The sequence below is a fragment of the Pleurodeles waltl genome, chromosome 4_1, assembly GCF_031143425.1.
Source record: "Pleurodeles waltl isolate 20211129_DDA chromosome 4_1, aPleWal1.hap1.20221129, whole genome shotgun sequence".
Taxonomy (NCBI): Eukaryota; Metazoa; Chordata; class Amphibia; order Caudata; family Salamandridae; genus Pleurodeles; species Pleurodeles waltl.
Genome location: NC_090442.1, coordinates 732,427,824 through 732,450,196, shown reverse-complemented (window position 1 = coordinate 732,450,196; position 22,373 = coordinate 732,427,824). Strand labels below are relative to the sequence as shown.

At 44.9% G+C, this 22,373-nt stretch overlaps 1 protein-coding gene across 1 annotated transcript in view; it reads left to right on the top strand.

The window, feature by feature from the left end:
* The window catches only part of SLC35B4 (solute carrier family 35 member B4), a 123,493-nt gene that overhangs the window by 92,645 nt on the left and 8,475 nt on the right, over positions 1-22,373 (top strand). The window contains exons 8-9 of the mRNA XM_069229318.1: positions 2,531-2,606; positions 3,315-3,390. Of these exons, the coding sequence (XP_069085419.1) occupies positions 2,531-2,606; positions 3,315-3,390 (152 nt within the window). The remainder of the gene's footprint in view (positions 1-2,530; positions 2,607-3,314; positions 3,391-22,373) is intronic.

Here is a 22,373-nt window from a genome sequence, read left to right as displayed (position 1 = left end):
TTGGAAAAATGTTTACAAACAAAATAGTTTAAAGAAAAGATAAAAAAACACCTTAAAACTGGTTCAGGGTAAGATAAACAAAGAAAACACACACAAACAAAAACACTGGTGGCCTGTAGTGGTAGACCAAAACAAGTTTTTTTTTTTTTTTTTTTTTTTTTTTTTTTTTTTTTTTTTTCCGAGAACCATTTTTTAAAAAAAACTTACAGACAACCTTATGTCAAATTGGCAAAGTTGAGAAAGTAAAGCGTAACGTTTTTTTTATCTGGAACACCAAGAAGAGCCCAGAATCTCATCATATAAAGTCGATAAAGTCAGTACTGGCCACAGTGTTGCCCAGCCCATCCATAGTTACAAAAAATCTATTCTAGATTTAATTTCCCCTAGCCATCGAGACCAAATCCTAGCATGATTTTTTGGGCATCCCTGTGCACCGGTCATTCCATCTGGGTGCACCAGTCCACCCCTTGCTTCCATTTCGAAAGCATGGGCAGGCGGCTCGCTGTCCACAGTGCCGCAGTGTCCCTCTTCGTCACCAGCAGAGCCGTAGCTAGCAAGGCCCGCTCTACACGTAAATTCCCCACCCCCTCCATGACCCCAAGGAGGACCAGCAAGGGAGAAGGTTCTATTGCGTGTCCCAAGACTGTGGAAAGTTCATTCAACACCTACGTCCAGTATCATGTAATGATTGTGCAGTCCCACACCACATGGAAAAAGTCGGCAGGTGAGTGAGTACAACAGTTACATTGAGGTGACAGGCGAAGTCGGGCTCGGTACAATCTTTCAGGTGTGAGGTAGGCACAATGCAGGTAATAGAGTTGCACCAGCCACAACCTGGTCGAGATAGTAATTTCAGATGGTGCCATGAGTGCATCTCTCGTAGTCCTCTTCCTCTAGTGACCCCAGCCGTGCCTCCCAGCGGGATTTAAGGAGTTGGAGGGTTCTAGCGGCGTTCAATGTCAGGGACCAATATATTTGAGAGACCCCACCCCCCACTCAATCTCCCATAACCACCTTTGCTTCCATTGTGCTAAATTCAGGTACAAGGGTATCCCTGGGTATATAAACCCCCAGTAGTCAACCATGTGCCCTGTCACAAGGGGGTATGCAGATTCATTTTCCCCACCATCCTGTGCAGTGTTGTGCTGCACGCCACCCTCCAGGTACCATCCTGGTTACCAAAATACTATTGCAGATGGGGATACCATATAGCAGGTCCATAATGCGATGGAATCCCATTATTGTTAGCTCTAAACAATAGGCTGAGTCATCTCAACCCCTCATAAGCCACTCATTGATTATCAAGACTTGGAATGATGGCTAGTACTAGTACAGATTGGACATACCCAAACCAACATCATAGGAGCGACGTTGGCAAATATCCCATTTGAGATGCTGTCTTTTGTCTTGCCATAGGAATGCACTAGCCGCTGTATCCATCTTCCTAATTCAGTGGCCAGTTGTACTAATGGGAAGATATTGAAAGAGATATAGAAATCGGGGTAGTACTAACATTGTGTACTTCACAATGCATCCCATGACATTTAAAGGCAGCAAGTTCCATTTCTTGAGATCTTCCCTAACCCTACGAGCGACTGAGGTAATGTTGGGAGCCCAAGTCATGGATGGATCAAGTGCAACCCTAATGCTAGTTAGGTGAAGCTAAGGCACCGGATGGGTATTCTCGACTGCCAGTCAATTACATCCTGAGTTCTCGACAAAAGTACCAGAAGAGACTTCCTTGAGTTTACGTGAGGCCTGAGGCCTCTGCGAAGAGGCATAGGAGGTGGAGGCAGCAGGAATTTGACATATACAATAACACATCATCCGCATGACGGCGATGCGGTCTTCATCATCTGTGGGCCATCTCCAGCCGGTGTAAAGTGTGTTGCCGCGTATCAGTCGGGCAAGGGGCTCTTTGGCCAGGGCAAAAAGAAGGGGAGACAAGGGCCAACCCTGCCTTATTCCCCTGCAGAAATTAAAAGCCTCCAACAGTGTCCCATTAACAAGGACCCCAGCTGTTGGTCACGTGTACAGCAGTTGGATCATGCGTCGGAAATTGCTGCCAGAGCCAGCTTTGCTGAGGAGCTGGCACAGACCAAAACAAGGTTTAAATGCAAAGTCCTTAAACTACTGTATGCCAGACACAATTTATGAGTACAGTTCTACCTTCATGCCAAGTTTGGTGTAATTCAGCTCAGCCATTATTCTGTATGAAAGACAAAAGACTTCTGTTGGAATTAAAATCGGAAATGTCATTTTCTTTTTTTTTTTTTCTTTTTTTACCTCACCACTCAGTGTTTTGGCCCCACCTGACAGATTTGCTTAAATCTTGCCAGGGTGAACCCAAAGAGGGTAATGTTTTAGATTGTGAAGTGTTGTGTAGCTTTGTCAAATGGCATTAAACTTACTAAGAAAACAAAAATACTCTTTCATTGTCAACTCTGACCTAACCATAAATATACATGCACTACCACCACCTGTTTGATTATATGTATTACAATATTCATATGTTCTTTTTCTCTTCTAGCATTTCCTGCCTCTACCAGGCTTTCTTCTCCTAGCTCCTAACATTTACAATCATATGCTTCTCTTCAGTCAATCAGGTGAGTTGTTTGCTCAAAGTATTTGCAAGGACCTAGTAAAATTGAAGTTTATCATTCTATAAAAGTGAAGAGAAGCGCCCTTTCCCATGTGCATCAGTAACAAGTCATAATACACGTCATCTCACTAATGTCCATTTCATGGAATGATCGAAGTTATACCAGGTTTGTTTTAAAAAATTTATTCACAGAAAAATGTGCACTGTAGTCTAGACTGGCAAAGCCTTTCATCCATGACTTTGTTGAGCTTGTTCACTTATCTCCCAAGCCTCCTTATATTAGGCCCCACAGCCCACAACATTCATTCCCCAGTCTGCTTGGGACCCTTTTAGCACTTAGTTGTGATCCACTTAATATAGCTTAGCAGTTTGAACATAAAGGTGTTCTGGGATTAGTAAGGTGTTACTGTTCGTCTTTAACATGAGTCATTTGCTGCCACATATATGTTCATGTTTATTTAATGGCTCAACCATGTGCTAGAGGCACGTTTCTGGCATTTTTTTCTGAAGTCTACCTTTTCCTTTGTTTCAGAATGCATTGTTTTTTCTGTTTTTTGTTTCTTTTCTATTTCGATCTCCTTTGTGAGCCAGTCTGCTGTTGAATTGCAACTTTGACAGTGGGGAATTGTGGGAGATCTGACTGTGACAGACTTGCTGTCAGAACGATCGGATGTTTCCAGTCTTTCTAATCTGTGCCTTTTCCTCCTTGTAGAGCCACTTCACATTCCAGTTGTGGGGTTGTCGATGCCCAGCATGTGGTTTTACCTGATAATGAATGTCATTACCCAGTATCCTTTTCACTGTATTGCGATCCTGGCTAATTTGAGGCAGCGTTGAGGGAGGAGGCTGATGAATAGGGATTGATCAAAATCAATTGTGTAACATTGTTTTTATTAAGCAGTTCAAATAGTAAATACTGTGTTCAACATTCTACTCATAGAAGGCCTAACCGTAACAACAGTATGAGTTGACATGGAAATAAGTAGACTAAATGTGCTTAGCACTAACCATCTGTTGTCAAATTCTGAATTTAATTTTTTCATTAGAATACCCCTGCTGAGAATATCCTAGTAAATAAAATGCTATCAAAATATCTTAGTAAATAAGAAGCTGACTACAGAACTGTTAAAAAGAATTGTCAAACATCTTAAATGTGGCTGTGTTTTTTGCCACTAGATTAGCAAAGTCCAACCAAAATTCAAAAGCTAGAATACAAGTTGATTTGCACCCTCTAGAAAATACACCTTTGAAGTCCTTTGCCTACTCTTTCAATACATACAAGCAGGATCTCCAATCTCTCTTTCACTGCTCGGCCATATATTCTGAAGAGTTATCCTACATTGTATCTTTCATATATTCACATGCTTGAATAAGTCCCCGTTGTGAGACTGGGAATCCCCGGTACATGTGAATAGCAGTAAGCTGTATTAAAATGGCAATAGGCATTGACAAAAATGTTTGCTTAGTAGCGCATCCACCTATTTTGAACTTCAGCCAATGAGGTGGCAGCACCAGCACTCCTACTCCCCCTAGAGGACACCGTAGCTCAGATTTCTACCACAAATTCCATTAGAGGGAGTCCCCAGGCAGAGCTGTGCTCTCACCTTCCAGTGAACTTAAAATGGGTACTTTTCTGGTGTACATTGCATTTGAACCAGCCTTATCTTCAGCTTCCACAAAACTGTGAGTTGTTTTAGGGAAATTTGCCTTTTTCTGGAATAGGAATACCCTTTTACCTATCAGTCAATTGTCACCATGGCTGACAGAGAAGAAATCTCTCTTCAAATCCTGTTCTCCTGTTAGCAGAAAAAGATTTACACTGATGACCCTTGTTCCCAGTGTATGTATAGCTTTTACCCTGTTCATTAGGCTTCTCACTGTGATATTTGTAAAACCTTTACTTCTAAGACTCTAAAGGACAGAGAGGGGATGTTGGCATTATTTCTGTTGGATAAACATAATTTCCCTCCTTCTAAGGGGGATGCTTCCTCTTCAGGGAATATTCCATAAAAAACCTACCAAGTACTTCTACGAAAGCAGTTCAGTAACCAAACGTATACAATTTCCTGAATTGGATTTATTTGGTACAGTGCCTGCAGCCACCTCTTCGCATACTAAAACTGGAACAGGAAAACTCTCCAAAAGAGAAAATTCTCTCTTCAAGCAAAAATGTTGTCCTAATGATAACAAACCATCTGCTAAGAAGATAATCCTCAGAAAGCACTCAGTCAACAATAAGTTTAAAAAAAAGACCTCATCAACATCAAGACTATCGCAGTGGAAAATAAATGGCTACAACAAAACCATGTGTGTCCCAACTGCTGCCGTCATAAGCACTAGCAGCTTCAATGACAGTTGATGACGACATCAACAGCAACACAGTCGATGACAGCATCATAGCTGATGAGGACAACGTCAAAGACAATACTGTGGACGCGAGTTCCGACAAAGACAGCCCAGTCGACAGCTGTATTTGCTGCACCTTTTTTTTTTCACCATCCCAGATCCTAGAGTCAGAACACAAGGAAAATGCCAGTGACCTCGCATCACAGACAGCATATAGTTGAACACAATTGGATGTACGCTAAGTCCCGGATTTTAGAGATGGGATTGATGAGGACGAACCCTTCCATGATTATCATTACCAGCAAGATTCAGTTTCTCATAGCTACGCACCTATGTATCTTCTAGATACAATATAGAGCCAGAAATGATGCAGGTACCTATGGTCTATTAGTCACAAAAAATGATGCGCCCTTTTGAAAGACTATTACGACAGCACCCTGTGGGGTCAGCCTTCTCAACTAGCAGTCCCTGCAATAACCATACTGCCACTTCCACCACCTGTCACCTTACCATCCACTCCTCGGTGTCAACTTTCACCAACCCTCCAACCCCCAACTGCAAGAGAACCATCTACTAGCAAGAGAACCACCTCCGAGACCAGCCTGTAAGCCCCTTGTCTTACCAACACCTGAGGACATGAATGATGAAGAAGATGCAACTAATTCTGTATATAGTGATATAGGCAAGGAGCATAGTGAAATTTCACAAAGAGAATTTGAAATGATGACGTATGTGGCTTTGCCACTCCAAAAGAAGATAGTAACCCACCCAATCCACATAATTTATCAGATGATATATCCCGGTTTCATTGCCTAATGGAAAGTGCTGCCAAGAAATTTAACTTTCTATGTCATCAGTGGAGCAACGTTTCCATTTTTAGAACAGCTACAAACGTTTATAAAATCTATAGGAATGCTCGATTTGTATGGTCAAAAGGGCTAAATTAATGAAGGCACTGGCTGCTGTGCAAGCAGTGATTCCATGCCTGGAGAAAAAATACGGACCCCTACATGCAGTCCCAGCTTGTCTCACTGGTCATCTGAAGCGGGACTCGGTAATAATTTTGGCTGCTCAGAGGAGATTTAAACACCCTATTATATCATCCATTGAGCTCCCAGATAGAGATAATAGATTTATAGACAATCTGAGTAAAATAATTAATTCAATCACAGCAACTTCAAGTGAAGCAGCAAGTGCACTGACTATTTTAGGTCGCTATGATTGACAGATGTGGTGGGGCATTTCACCTTTGCTAGAATTCATCCCACAAGCTAAATATGAAACTGCTAAAGCTATCCTCAAGGAAATAGCAGTTGCTTGCAGGAGGATCTGTTTTAAGAGGAGAAGGCGGGCTCAGATCCACAGCCTTCCATCCTGAGGTTCAATCAAACATATTGGACATGACTTTCGATGGCCTTACTTTGCTTGGGAAACAAGACTAACACAGTTTGAGTCTCAAGACTGACACTGACACAGCAAAGGCTTTAGACTTTTTACAGCACTGCAGATCTGGTATACCTAATTTTCGTGGTTCACAAAGGTCCCAAAATTACAGGGGAGGAGTCACTGCCTCAGGGTCACCAAATCTAAACATACTTGGATGACTGGGTCATCAAAACTCCCTCAAGGCAAGGACCTCTACAGCCGCCTGCATCAGTCTCTTTCAAACCTTAGGTTTCATGCTGAACAAGGGAAAAAAACATCTGTAGAACCTCAGATGTCAAGTTTCTGCAGCTCAACATGCAGTTGAGGAAAGCATTCCCATCTACAGAGAGGGTGATAAAACTGCAAGCCATGGCAAAGAGTCTGTTTGTAGAGCAAACAGTGATGGTCAGACAGTACTAGTCTCTGTTAGGCCTGTTAAGAACTGGACACGCAATGGTAGGAAATTGATGGCTCTTGGAACAACAGTCCTCATCATGGGATGACTGAAACAGGCAATTTTGTGTTGGAGAGTCCCAACAAATCTAGCAGCTGGTCTCCCTTTCGAACCTGTAACAAGTATGTTACAGACCACGGATACAGCTGGGGAGCTCACCTGCAAGAACTTTCAGCCTGAGGCCTCCAGTCAGATGCAGAAAGAATGCTTCACATCAGTGTGCTGGAACTCTGGGCCATGCACTTAGGCCTTCAAACGTTCCTTCCAAGAATAGCAAGCCAAGTAGTCCCAATCAGAATGGACAACACAACATCTGTGTTCGACATAACAAAACAAGGTGGAATGCGTCCCAGACCTCTTTCAGGAGAGGCTCAATGTTTATGGAATCGGGCCATTAGTGTTGAGATCAACATTGCTGTGTGACGCTGGTCAGGTAACCAAAACAATCAGGTGGACGCACTCAGTCGACAACTTTCAGATTGCCAGAACCAAGTGGATTTCATATTCAGATAATAGGGTCAAACTATGATCCATCTCTTTGTCACACCGCACAACAAGAAATACCAGTACTTTGGAAGCTGATTTTGACTTCTAGAGACAAAGGGCATGTGCAATGCCATGCCCTTTTGATCACTTGGTCCAAAATATTTGCTAATGCCTTCCCCCATTTCCCCTGATTCCCAAGGTGTTAATGAAGATTGATTATTTCACTATGGTTGCACCGGTGTGGACACATCAGTGGACTCCTGCTGCAGTCAGCATATCCAGCCATTCCTCTAAACCTGCACCCCAGTTTCCTTTCAAGGCATTAAGGAGAGATAGTGCATCACAATACCAAGTCACTGGACCTGACAGCATGGTACCTGATTGTAGGAAAGTACCATCTTGCCTGGCATGTTACCCCCATATTTCACTGTATATATGTTGTTTTAGTTGTATGTGTCACTGGGACCCTGCCAGCCAGGGCCCCAGTGCTCATAAGTGTGCCCTGTATGTGTTACCTGTGTTATGACTAACTGTCTCACTGAGGCTCTGCTAAACAGAACCTCAGTGGTTATGCTCTCTCATTTCTTTCAAATTGTCACTAACAGGCTAGTGACCAATTTTACCCATTTACATTGGCATACTGGAACACCCTTATAATTCCCTAGTATATGGTACTGAGGTACCCAGGGTATTGGGGTTCCAGGAGATCCCTATGGGCTGCAGCATTTCTTTTGCCACCCATAGGGAGCTCTGACAATTCTTACACAGGCCTGCCACTGCAGCCTGAGTGAAATAACGTCCACGTTATTTCACAGCCATTTTACACTGCGCTTAAGTAACTTATAAGTCACCTATGTGTCTAACCCTTACCTGGTAAAGGTTGGGTGCTAAGTTACTTAGTGTGTGGGCACCCTGGCACTAGCCAAGGTGCCCCCACATTGTTCAGGGCCAATTCCCCGGACTTTGTGAGTGCGGGGACACCATTACACGCGTGCACTACATATAGGTCACTACCTATGTGTAGCTTCACAATGGTAACTCAGAATATGGCCATGTAACATGTCTAAGATCATGGAATTGCCTCCTCTATGCCATCCTGGCATTGTTGGCACAATCCCATGATCCCACAGGTCTCTAGCACAGACCCGGGTACTGCCAAACTGCCTTTTCAGGGGTTTCACTGCAGCTGCTGCTGCTGCCAACCCCTCAGACAGGTTTCTGCCCTCCTGGGCTCCAGCCAGGCTTGGCCCAGGAAGGCAGAACAGAGGACTTCCTCAGAGAGAGGGTGTTACACCCTCTCCCTTTGCAAAATGGTGTGAAAGCAGGAGAGGAGTAGCCTCCCCCAGCCTCTGGAAATGCTTTCATGAGCACACATGGTGCCCATTTCTGCATAAGCCAGTCTACACCGGTCCAGGGACCCCTCAGCCCTGCTCTGGCGCGAAACTGGACAAAGGAAAGGGGAGTGACCACTCCCCTGACCTGCACCTCCCCTGGGAGGTGCCCAGAGCTCCTCCAGTGTGCTCCAGACCTCTGCCATCTTGGAAACAGAGGTACTGCTGGCACACTGGACTGCTCTGAGTGGCCAGGGCCAGCAGGTGACGTCAGAGACTCCTTCTGATAGGCTCCTTCAGGTGTTGCTAGCCTATCTTCTCTCCTAAGTAGCCAAACCCTCTTTTCTGGCTATTTAGGGTCTCTGCTTTGGGGAATTCCTTAGATAACGAATGCAAGAGCTCATTAGAGTTCCTCTGCATCTCTCTCTTCACCTTCTGCCAAGGAATCGACTGCTGACCGCGCTGGAAGCCTGCAAAACTGCAACAAAGTAGCGAAGACGACTACTGCAACTCTGTAACGCTGATCCTGCCGCCTTCTTGACTGCTTTCCTGGTGGTGCATGCTGTGGGGGTAGTCTGCCTCCTCTCTGCACTAGAAGCTCCGAAGAAATCTCCCGTGGGTCGACGGAATCGTCCCCCTGCAACCGCAGGCACCAAAGAACTGCATCACCGGTCCCCTGGGTCTCCTCTCAGCACGACGAGCGAGGTCCCTTGAATCCAGCAACTCTGTCCAAGTGACTCCCACAGTCCAGTGACTCTTCAGTCCAAGTTTGGTGGAGGTAAGTCCTTGCCTCCCCACGCCAGACTGCATTGCTGGGAACCGCGTCTTTTGCAGCTACTCCGGCCTCTGTGCAATTCCGGCGGAAATCCTTTGTGCACAGCCAAGCCTGGGTCCACGGCACTCTAACCTGCATTGCACGACCTCCTGAGTTGTCCTCCGGCGATGTGGGACTCCTTTGTGTAACTTTGGGTGAGCACCGTTTCACTCCTCTTCGTAGTGCCTGTTCCGGCACTTCTGCGGGTGCTGCCTGCTTCTGAGAGGGCTCCTCGTCCTGCTGGGCGCCCCCTCTGTCCCCTGACGCAATTGGCGACATCCTGGTCCCTCCTGGCCCACAGCAGCATCTAAAAACCCTAACAGCACGACTTGCAGCTAGCAAGGCTTGTTTGCGGTCTTACTTCAGGAAAACACTTCTGCACGACTCTCCACGACGTGGGACATCCATCCTAGCCCTTGTCGTTCCTGCAGAATCCTCAGCTTCTACTGTCCAGTAGCAGCTTCTTTGCACCCCCAGCTGGCATTTCCTGGGCATCTGCCCATCTCCGACTTGCTTGTGACTTTTGGACTTGGTCCCCTTGTTCCACAGGTACCCTCGTTTGGAAATCCATTGTTGTTGCATTGCTGGTTTGTGTCTTTCCTGCAGAATTCCCCTATAATGACTTCTGTGCTCTTTGGGGAACTTTAGTGCACTTTGCACTCACTTTTCAGGGTCTTGGGGTGGGCTATTTTTCTAACCCTCACTGTTTTCTTACAGTCCCAGCGACCCTCTACAAGGTCACATAGGTTTGGGGTCCATTCGTGGTTCGCATTCCACTTTTGGAGTATATGGTTTGTGTTGCCCCTATCCCTATGTGTCCCCATTGCATCCTATTGTAACTATACATTGTTTGCACTGTTTTCTAATACTATACTGCATATTTTTTGTATTGTGTTCATATATCTTGTGTATATTTGCTATCCTCATACTGAGGGTATTCACTGAGATACTTTTGGCATATTGTCATAAAAATAAAGTACCTTTATTTTTAGTATATCTGTGTATTGTGTTTTCTTATGATATTGTGCATATGACACTAGTGGTACTGTAGGAGCTTCACTCGTCTCCTAGTTCAGCCTAAGCTGGTCTGCTAAGCTACCATTATCTATCAGCCTAAGCTGCTAGACACCCTATACGCTAATAAGGGATACCTGGGCCTGGTGCAAGTACCCCTTGGTACTCACTACAAGCCAGTCCAGCCTCCTACACTGATCATTTAGAGTTTCTGTGTCTGGTGCAAGAGCAAAGACATTCATGCACTTCAATTACAACCTCAACAAATACTACTGTATTTGTTGGATCCGGCCAAGAGTGAACTCAAATATTCTTCAGTCCGAGTCCATCTGGCTGCAATATCTAGATTTAGGAGACCAAATCTATAGTCTCTACTCTCCCAATGGATCTTAAAGCAGTTTATGAAGGGACTCTGCAGGACATTTTCACCTCTAATATGCCAGAGTTCCTTGGAAGTTCAATCCTGTCCTCAGCTAGTTAATGCAACCTCCCTTTGAATAAATAATTAAAGCACATCTGAAATTCATCTTGTTGAAGACTGCAAGAAGAGTAGGGGAAATGCAAGCATTCACCATTAAGGAACCTTTCCTTCAGTTCACTAAGGACAAAGTCATCTTAAGAACCATTTTAATTTATACATTTATATCGATTTTTACCCGAGGTTCCTACTGATTTTTTTCAGTAAACCAATCATTTTGTGATCTTTCTTTTCAAACCCAGTTTCATTAGCAGAAAGATTGTTATATTCATTAGACTTACTTAGATGCCTCAGGATCTACACTGAGAAAGCAAAGAACATACGTTTGTTAGATCAGCTTTTTTGTATCTTTTGAAACACCATGAAGTGGTTGTCTCCTGTCCAAACAGGAAATGGCAGTTTGGCTCGTTGCCTTCTGCCATACTCAGGTGAAACTTCCACTTTAGTGGAGGGGGGGGGGGGGGGCACATTCCACCAGGAGCATGACATCCTCAAGTGCAGCTTTTCTTGCGGTACAACTGCTGTGCAGCCACCTGGAAGAGCAGGCACATGCTTACGAAGCACTGTTGTCTCAGCCAGGAAGCAGAAGTGACAGGCTGTCCTCTGAAACCTGTTTTGATAAAGGTGAGTCTGCTTCCTTCTTTTATGTGTTTTAATGTATACTGGTTGCTATTTTAATTCAAGCGTGAGTATATGAAAGATCCAATGCTGGAGACTAAATTAATTACTGAACTGTAACTCCAGTTCTCCAACATTTAAATCTTTTCTGTATTCACTTGGGACCCTCTCTTCTTCCCTGTCTGATGCTCATCCCTTATTTACTGTTCTCACACTGGTGCTTTGAAATCTAAGCTACAGTGGCCTCTAAGGGGGAGTAGGAAAGCTAGTGCTTCACCCTAATTGTCTGAGCTTCAGGTTGTTTTTAAATGAGGTGGATATGCTATCGAACAAAAGTTGTTCAGGCCTATGACCATTTTAACGCTGTTAACTGCTTTTTAAATGTGGTGAGGATTCCCTGCCTGACAACAGGAAATTATTGAAGCATGTGAATACATGAAAGATGTTCATGTATGTTGGAAAACTGGAGTTACAGGTAAGCAACTGTATTTTTCCCTCTCCACCGCAGGCCGCTTACCACCCATCCCAAAGTCCAAGATGTATCACCCACATGGACCAAACTAAACTCAAGTTATAGATCAGTTTTCCAATCAGAATGTGTTCCCTGCTTTCCCTAGCAATGCTTAGGAAAGTTTTAAAATAGTTCATTTTTTTACAAAATAAGTTGAGCGAGAAGTGTTGGTGTTAAAGAACTGTCTTAATTCACACAAGCTTATTTTGCTAATTATCTCAATCCTGTAGACTGGATTCATAAGAATTTCTATGGTTCCTTCCATCCTTACAAAAGCTTTTGCTTTAGGCAGTGTCTGCACTCCAACTTTCTAATTTAAGAGAGAAAGGTTTTCTTCATAATCATGACCTAACTTAATTTGCCATAGCATTCACCCCCAGCTTTTATTGAACTACTACAGTATATTAGTAAATTGCAGGTCATATTTACAATATTGTTAAATCCGCCAAATCTAAACAAATTAAACTGTGGCTTATCAGACAGAGCTGATTACTAGTAAAAGTTAATGAATCCATGGGTGAAAGGGTGCCATAATTTGACAATTCATGTTACTTGCAGTGAAGCAAATTCCGACCCATGAAAACTCAGTTTTTCTTTTGAGCCTCTGCTATGAGTAAAGCTCTGTATTAGAGTTTCACCCACAGTAGGCTTCTCCTAAAACATTGATTTGAGCTTTTTCCAAACCAAAACCGCAGATTTATTTCATGGGATGTGACCACTGCAGGTCCTTGTGTTATTTTATGTGTATAATGTGGCTTAATTGGACAATAACAAGGCCAAATAATGGTACTGTAAAGTTCAGATGTCCTGTCCTATTAATGTCCATGACCAAGATACTTATAATGATCCAGTGGTTGCAGATAACTGAGCCATCCTCTAGCTCTGGAAATGGGATTCAAAAGAATGATTGATTGCGAAAGAAAGTTACAATCTTCAATTGATTTTTTTTTTTGTTTGTTACCTTGATGGGCACAAAAGTAAGTTGTTAGATCCATGTGAATTGTTAATCATCAGGAATTTCGTATGTGACTCGATCTGATGTACTTACGAGATTACAATTATGGTGATGATACCTTTGTCTCCTTTGCTACTATGGTTACTTAAAAAAAAAGCAATTGATTATCTCAAAAAATGGAATTGAGCTCCCGCTTTGAGTGCCGAACCTTTAGAGTAAGGTGACGTGCTGATCAAAATGCTTTGAGCAGGTTGTGTGCAGAGCAAGGATCTTCAAGGATGAGACAGGCAGGAATAGGAGGATATCTTCTTCAATTACATTTTAGTGCCACATACATGGCAGTAGTCAGGGATTCCTACTCCCACCAAATGACCATCCACAAGATTCCACATTACCTACATACCGACACACACACCTTACACACTCTGTAACCTTATCATTCACTCTCAGCGTTCCAGACAACCGCTTTAAGGTACAGGGACTAGAGGACCACAGGATACTACACATCTCTTACAAACAACAAAACTCACAGTAGTCATTCCCTTACACATACACTACCGGGAAAGTCCTTTACCGCCACTAAATCTCCCACATGTCTGAGTTGCAAAGCAGCCCAACTAACACCTAGTTACACACTCCCGTACCGACAGAGAGAATAAAGCCTGTCCATAGCAGATGGAGCAGACTTTTGAAGTCCTTAAGTCACACTTTCTCTGTCTCAACATGTGCGATGGGAGATTGCTGCACTCACCTTCCCATGGTACGTGAGATCATACTTGTTTGCTGCATTTTGTACAAAATATTTGTGCAGACCAATGTCCGCTGGGACAAGGTAAATGAGGACGATGAATGACTGGATGAGGATGAGGACCAACACCAAAATGTACCTGCATTTTCTGTGACACAGCAGAGAGACCAAATAGTACAGAATGTTTTTGAAGATGCCTGAGGCACATCGTGTCACAAATATATGGACTACATGAAAAAAGTGTACTAAAATGGCAATACATTTATGAAAGCTACCATTGCGTAAGCAGTTATACCTCACAGTCACTGTAAACATCGAAACACTCACATCACCCATGCTAATAGTTGGCCTATAACAAAGATATGTAGCAATGTGTAGCAAACACCGCTGGACAACATCTTGTTAATCCAAAAGTGCGTGCATGTCAAAAACCTGTGCCAAATGCATGTCCTTTGGGAAGACGGACTACAAAAAAAGATAGCAATTTGGAACAGTTTGGAAATGTTATAATAATGTGTGCTGTTACTGTGTACTTACCGTCAAACATCTTACCACAATCCAGACGGTGCAAACGTAAATAATGTGCAATGACTGCATGTGTGTTGTACATGTAGCCATTTGTACAGCCTCATACTCATGGAGAACAATATAGTGAACTCATAGTATGATGCCCATGAATAGAGGCAGATATGAGGTGCATGGGAACACAGTTCAACCCATACAGTCTACATATGATACATCCATGTCTGCAGATACAGTTTAAATTCATTGTGACATCTCACATCACACATATAAATGAGGAATTCTCAACTGTGCCGAATTGGCTTCCTAGGATTAGTGCTTCCACACTTGCCCCAATGGCAGAGGTGCAACTAGAACAAGCGGGGATGTATGTTACTATGTTGGTGTGTTGTACTCGGATACAAAAATGGGTTCACTCTTACAGCTACATCTACGTGTGATTGTAAAAACACAAAGAGTTAGAATATAAAACATTTACTCTGAAGCAATGGCTAAATGCAAGGTAAGTCCTGCCAATGTACCATGTACTAATGCATTCGAGGTCATAGTGGCAGAATGTGCCAATAAATGCCCAGGTGACCATCTTGTGTGAATGCATACCCACATCCTAAGTTCATATTACCTCTCAATATAGCAACATAATGTGATGCATGCAATAGCAAACATATACCTCCTTTGAATAAATCAGACTTGTTTTGGCTACGCAAGCTGGCCTCGTAATCACCAAAATATAGGCAAAGAATTGAGATAAACACTAATGTGCATTAGTACTGTGCAGGTGCCACACATGTACTTCCAGACCCAGGCCCATACAGCAGATCTATGTGTACCACGACATTATATGGTGGTTGTTGGTGGTTATTACTCTGTGGTAACTGTTGGTATTCACATAACGTGTCACATATACCTAGCCAAATCCATTACACATCTAGACAGTCAGTCTGCCCCCCGAATGCCACATTCACTGTAGACTGGGTGAACCTGACAGCGAATGTCACTCCCTGAGTGGGTAATGTATCCACAACACATCCTAGGATAGCAGTCTAAACAGATATGGGCCTTTGTACCACAGAGTGGTGCCACTGGTAGCTCACTACTTTTGGATAGCAGGTGGCACAAGCCTGTCAACCATATCTATGAGGCCATGCTAAGCCACCTTGTGTGGTTCATCATGGCCTCATACCTATGGAGTTATTCAAGGCACCTCAATAGGCCGGCTTGGTTTACTCAGTGCCAGGGGGGGGTTGCAGGTGTCTTTTGGGGGGTTGCAAGGCAACACTCATGGATATTCAGAATGACTCATTTAAACTTATGGATGTAAACCTGATGCCGCAGAAAAGGCACATGCCTTTACCCAATCTGTTATCAGGTTGCATCTTAGTTCCTCCTGTACATAAACCATCCATGGAGTGTTTTACCTTGTTCTATGTGTGCTGCAGAATGCAGCATCCTTGGAAATGGAAAACCCAAAGAGAAGTTAAAACATTTCTCCTTGTTACGCCTCTTCTGAGGATGTTTAAGGTTTTTGGCCTGCATAAGGTTTGCGCGAGTATGAGGATCTGGGTCAGTGTCCAGCTCCATGGGTGTTGCATGTGAACACCCACTGCACGGCCCATGCAGAGGAATGAATTGATGCAGAGTAAAGCAACGCAGTGATTTACAGTGCCTGGTCTTACTCAATAGTTATGAGTTTATGTCAAGTCATGTGTGATGGCTTTGCATTGCACCATAAGTATGACTGAGAGTCCTGCGCCACCGTAACATCTAGAAAAGTGATTCTCTAGTGGGGCAGGACCCTTCTATATGAGCCCCTAATTAAACCACTCCAGATCATTCGGGGCAATATTTTCTACTATTTTGTGTCATGATTCAACCACTGTTATGGTGCATCTATGACACGAAATGCTAGTAGATCATTAAAAAGCTTTGGAAGTGGCAATTTGCACCGCTTTGTGTGGCCTAGAAAAAAAATGTAATGTAAGTCCGCAGCTTGTGCTGCATTGCGTTTCATTTCCTTGTGGAAGGTGTTCTATGAGTGAAACATGGGCGTTCCCCATGCATCCACCTATGGATTTCATGCAATCCCAGATTTACAAAGGTTTGTACTCCAGTGATCGCATGAATTCACCACACCTCCCGGAGGATGACATAACAAGGAGAAAAATATTTTTAGGTCCTTGTTATTTCCTCTATCTACGTGTGCTGTGTTCTGCGGCACACATAGAAAGAGGAAAATTATTTGAGAGATTGCTATTGTGCAGGAAGGCATTCCATCCTGCACAAAAACAATTCTCCTTGCAGCGCAGACACCCTGGCACCATGATGCCAGAGTGACTGTGTAGGCGGTAGACTGCCTAAAGTGCATCAGTGCAAGAAGAGAGCAGAAATGTTCAATATCTTTGTAAATATGGGGCAGTTCTGGGCTTTCCCTTTTACGCAATGGAGCGTATCAACTTGGCTTGCTGCCCTGCCTTGCGTCAAAGTTTAGTTAAAAGGTCCATTAAAATGCCAGGCAAATTGACATTGCTACTTTGTGTGCCCTAGTATTCACACCAGGGGCCGTATTATCGAAGTGCCCTGGTGGCGCAACAGGTTTTTACGCCCACTTTGCGCGTATCTGGGGCACTTTGGAATCACAGAAGAGGCTGCTCAATCTTGTGCAACCCCTTCTATAATACCGATAGAGCTAGTACAATTATAGCGCTATCCCCAGAGGTTGTTCCCTCTCTAGCAGGGGGCATGGCCATAGGTAAATGAGGGAGTCCCTTTATCTCTGAGTCTGCGCTGTATTATAGACGCAGGCGCAGAGGCGAAGAAGCTATCAGGAAGCACACAGATAGTGTGCCACCTAGAAGGTGGCTAACTGTGAGTGTGCCTCCTGATAGCCCTCTAGAGGGGAGAAAGGGGGTCCCGTAGACCCCCCTGAGACACCCCCTTGCAGGTCGGTGCAGTCACTCACTGCTCCTGCCTGCAGGGATATCTAATACCCCTTAAAAGTGCAGACGGGCTTTAAAACAGATGCTCCATTTTACACTTGAATGCGCTGGCCCCAGTGTAGCACAAATTTGCGACAGCCCTGGGCGCAGCACATTCAACATAATTGGGTGCACTTTCTCAGTTTGCTCATGGCGCAACCAGAGAGAGTGCACCCTATGCATAAAAGGGACCCTGTAATGCAATAAGTCACACATATATTCACTGTCAACAGACACATGCAACACATTCCATGACATCAAGATTGTCACCTCATATATTCACAGGGAATACACTCATCCCTGTAATTGTTTACAAGCATTGCACAATACACTACAATGTAAAACACACATTTGGCCCATTGCATCAATTTAAACAGACGCATTAGAGTAATGAGTGATGCATTGCATCCGTAAGTCACCATCTCCCCAACATGATTGCCAGTGGGGTCAGGTAATCCAAGGCTACCCAACCTAGGACTCGCAGAAGCGTTGGGAGAAGTTGCGGCAGTACATGCTCAGGATTTTTTAGGTGGACTGCACAATGCGTCCGCTCAAGCATAGCTGGGCAGATGTGGTCAAGTTGATCACCTCTGAATTGAAGTGGGTGGAGCTGTTGGTAAGTACACATATGCTGTGAGTTTATAGCTGAGTCTCCTTTGCTAATATAGCCTTAGAACCCGCCGTAGCCTTCGGCTCGGGCATTTAACGCCGGAGCGGGCCTTTAATAGCCGGTAGAGCCCGCTACTCCGGGTTCTAAGGCTATTAGAACATTCTGCCACTCAGGGCAGAATGTTCTATTAAAAAAAAAATGTTCACGGAGCCCGAGGGGATTAAAATCCCCTCGGTCTCCGTGAGGCTTTGTTCACAGCTATTGCTGTGAACAAAGCGAACATTGGAATGTTGGCGCTGCGGGCTTTTACCGGCCAGTAAAAGCCCGCAGCACTCCATTGTTTTCAATGGAGCTACCAACATTCCAATGTTCTAATATAGGATATTGTTTCAATGACTCGTAAGTGCCACATATGTTTTATGGTCAGAATGCTAGAATCCTAAATACGTTGATAAGAAGAAGCATGCCGCAGGGACATTTTACCACAGGGCGGGCATTAGCCCACACAAACCATCTTGCGCATGCCAGAGGTGTTTCTTTCCTCACCAGCACTGAGCAGGTAGTGCTGTCACCGGGCATTCCCAGTCATTACTGACTTATAAATGTGTGTGCCAAACTCTATGGGCCTCATTTACAACTCTTTGGCACATGGTAGCACCCCAAGACTGCCAGGTGTGCTGCCCTGCGTAAGAAGGAAAGGGCTGGAATGTGCTGTATTAATGACATACAGTTCATTCATGTCCTTTCTGCCTGCGCAGACTCACAAATTGGTGTCTTTTGCCATCAAATGGACCCTTGTACCATGGTATAAGGGTGTCTGCGTTGTTGGCATGATTGTTTTTGTGCAGGAAGGGGTACCGTCCTGCACTGCCATGGTTGCTTTTGTGCAGGAAGTGGTACCTTCCTGCACAAAAATAATCAATGGGGGTGTTTTCCTCTTTCTATGTGTGCTGCAGAATGTAGCACACATACAAATAGGAAAACAATTATAAGAAATAAAGTTGTTTCTCCTCATTACACCTCCCCTGGGGAGGCGCAGAGTTATGATGCCTTCCCATGTTTACAGTTTCTTGTGAATGTCAAAACACATGGGCGTTGGGTGGAAAAAAGCCACCGCAACACCAATGGAATGCCTCCTTGACGTAGAGTAAGGCAAGGCAGCACTTTGTGCTGCCTTGCCTTTCTCCATATCTATGAAGCCATGCCAAGCCATGCAGAGGGGCTTTGCATCCCCTCATAGATATAATTGAGCGGCCTGCGTCACCTGAGTGTCAGGAAAAAAAAGTGACACCCTGGTTACACAGGCCTCTTAAAAATGAGACCCAGTGTATGACTCACTCCCATGTAATTATGTCCAAATGTTTGACAAGCTGTTTAAGGGCACATCTAAAGATTTGTCATACATGTTGGTATGCAGATGTTCCCAATTCCTCAATGTGCCTGGACAGGGCACGGATATACAATGTCTATTTACTGTGCAGCATTGACATGTACTGAGCTCAGTTAAGGCAAGGAACAAGCATGGCTACTGTCTGATGTGTAGCGAATTGTCATGGACATGTATAGATATGAGAAAGGCACAGCTAATGTAATACATTGCAGAGTGGTGTATGTCAAATCATCAGGGTCACAGACCCATGAAAGGCAGACCCTCATGCACCATTTTGTAAGGAGTGATGTATTTGTAATTGGTCCGCAATCTGTACACCTGATTTACTGATTAGGCGCATCATGGCACATCATATCTGTGTACACTTCAGCGTGCCTCACCAATGTGTATCAATAAGCCATGTCATCTGTGCCATATGCTGCATGTTAAACGTGCAGACTTACATAGAGATTTGCTGATTCAATGTACTGTGCTTCTTATGTCCACAGTATACGTGTTCTACATTCACAGTCTTTCCTCTGCCCCTCGCCCCCTCGCAGTCCGCTTTTTGCCCCTTTCATGGCCACGGAAGGGGCTCCCTGTTGCGTCCTCTGCCCAGCCACTGTGCCACCTATGCTGTCCAGCCTCTGCATGGCCAGTGACACGGAATCCCACATGAGCGTGGGACAGGGAACCAGAGGTCTGCCCAGTCCACCTCTGCCCCCACTGCAGCCTCAAAACCCTCCTAGTCCGTCCCCTCACTCCCATCCAGTTGGCGGCAGGATTCGTCATCACCTGCCCCACTGTGAATCCAACTACAGACAGGTGGGTTTTGCCGATCGTTCGAAAGGGCTACTCCCTCCCTTTTAAATCTGCTTTACCAGCTATGCCTCCATCCTTTAGTCACCTTCCAGAGGGTCATTTGACACTTCTCCGCCAGGAAGTCGCAGCTCTCTTGGCCAAGGGAGCTATAGAAAATAGTCCCTGTGCCCGAAGTAGGTCATGGTTGTTATTCCCGCTACTTTCTGGTGCTTACGTCCTATTCTAGACCTTTTGGACCTAAACTACTTCCTCAAGAAGGAGAAATTCAAAATGCTCACCTTGGCTCAAGTTCTGTCTGTCTTGGACCCAGGAGATTGGATTGTAGCGTTGGACTTGCAGGATGCTTATTTCCACATCCCCATCCTGCCTGCCCACGGATGTTACCTACGATTCGTGGTAGGTCACAAGCATTTTCAGTTTACCGTGCTCCCCTTCGGTCTTACCACTGCCCCTCGGGTGTTCACAAAAGTGATGGCGGTGATTGCAGCTCATCTGCGCAGGCTAGGGGTATCAGTCTTCCCCTACCTCGAAGACTGGCTGTTGAAGGAGGACTTGCCCCAGAAAGCCGTCTCCCACCTTCAGACTACGGCGCACCTCCTACACACGGTGGGGTTCACCATAAATGTGCCGAAGTCACACCTGACTCTCTCTCAGATGCTCCTCTTCATCGGAGCTGTTCTGGACACAGTGCAATTTCGGAGTTATCCCCCCGAAAAGCAAGTCTAAGACATTCAGCCTATGATTCCGATCTTTCAGCCTCTGTCTTAGGTTTCGGTGAGACTGACTCTGAGGCTACTGGGCCTCATAGCCTCCTGCATCCTGCTGGTAACACATGCCAGATGGCATATGCGGGCTCTGCAGTGGGACTTGAAGTTCCTGTGGGCGCAGCATCAGGGGAATCTCTCTGGCATGGTCCAGATCTCGGAGGGGACTGTGAAAGACCTGCAGTGCTTTCAAATCCACATTGGGTCCACGGCAGATCCCTCTTCCTTCGTCAACCAGATCTAGCTATAGTGACAGATGCATCACTTCTGGTTTGGGACGGCCACATGGGAGAGGCGGAGATCAGAGGCCTCTGGTCTCCAGCGGAGTCTGGGCTCCATATTAATTTTCTGGAGCTCTGGCCGATCAGGCTTGTATTGAAAGCATTTCTTCCCTCTCTCAAAGGAAAAGTAGTGCAGGTGTTCACAGACAATACTACCACCATGTGGTACTGCAACAAACAGGGCGAAGTAGGGTCCTGGACCCTTTGTCACGCCTCTGGACATGGCTGGAACATCAGGGCATTACCCGGGTGGTTCAACATTTGGAAGGATCTCTCAACGTCAGATTGGACGAACTCAGCTGTCGATGCATAACTGATCACGAAGGGCGTCTCCATCCAGAAGTGGCGCAAGGTCTCTTTCAGCAGTGGGGAGAGCCTGGGTTAGATCTTTTCGCCTCCGCAGAGAATGCACAATGTCAGCTGTTTTGGGTGTTGGAGTTTCCTAGGCGGCAGTCACTCTGAGATGCTTTTCATCTCGAGTGGAACTCCAGCCTCCTTTACTCCTTTCTGCCTATACCCCTGCATACCCCTTCGGCCCAGAGTTCTCAAGAAGATCAGGAACGACCGGGCCCAATTCATCTTGGTGGCTCCGGACTGGGCACGGAGAGTCTGGTATCCAGAGCTATTGAGTATGTCCATCCTCTCTTTGGGCAAATCTTCTGTCGCAGCAACAGGGAGCGGTTCTTCAATTGAACCTGTCCAACCTCCGCCTTCAGCCTTGAGCGGCCACAGTTGACAACTTTTGATCTTCCACCCCTGTGATGTTATCTTGGCAGCCAGGCGTCCCTCCACCAAAACTGTATACGCCTGTCGTTGGAATAAGTTTGTGGCATGGTGCACCAACAAATCTGTTGATATGTTGATCCCCTCTCTATCTGAGATTCTTCTGTTCATTCTTTCTTTGGCTCAGCAGGGCTCTGCTTTGGGCACCCTTAAAGGGTATTTATCTGCCATTTCGGCCTTCCTTAGGTTACCTGATCAGCCCTCCAAGGGGCTTTATCCAAGGGGCTTTTTTCTTTTGTTATGAATTTTGTGAAATTAATATATCAAAAGCTTCAACAGGCAATCCATTGAGTTTTTATAACTCAGTTTATTCTATCCAGATATGTGTTTGGAATTAAGTTGGGTTATTAGGCCCTTGAAATTCGGCCTGTTCTAAAGTCAATTTGTAGTTGTGAGTAAAGTTTTGCTAAGGTGAGCTGTGGCATCTTGTATCATTAGGCAGCCAGATGTCTGACGCTACCCTTA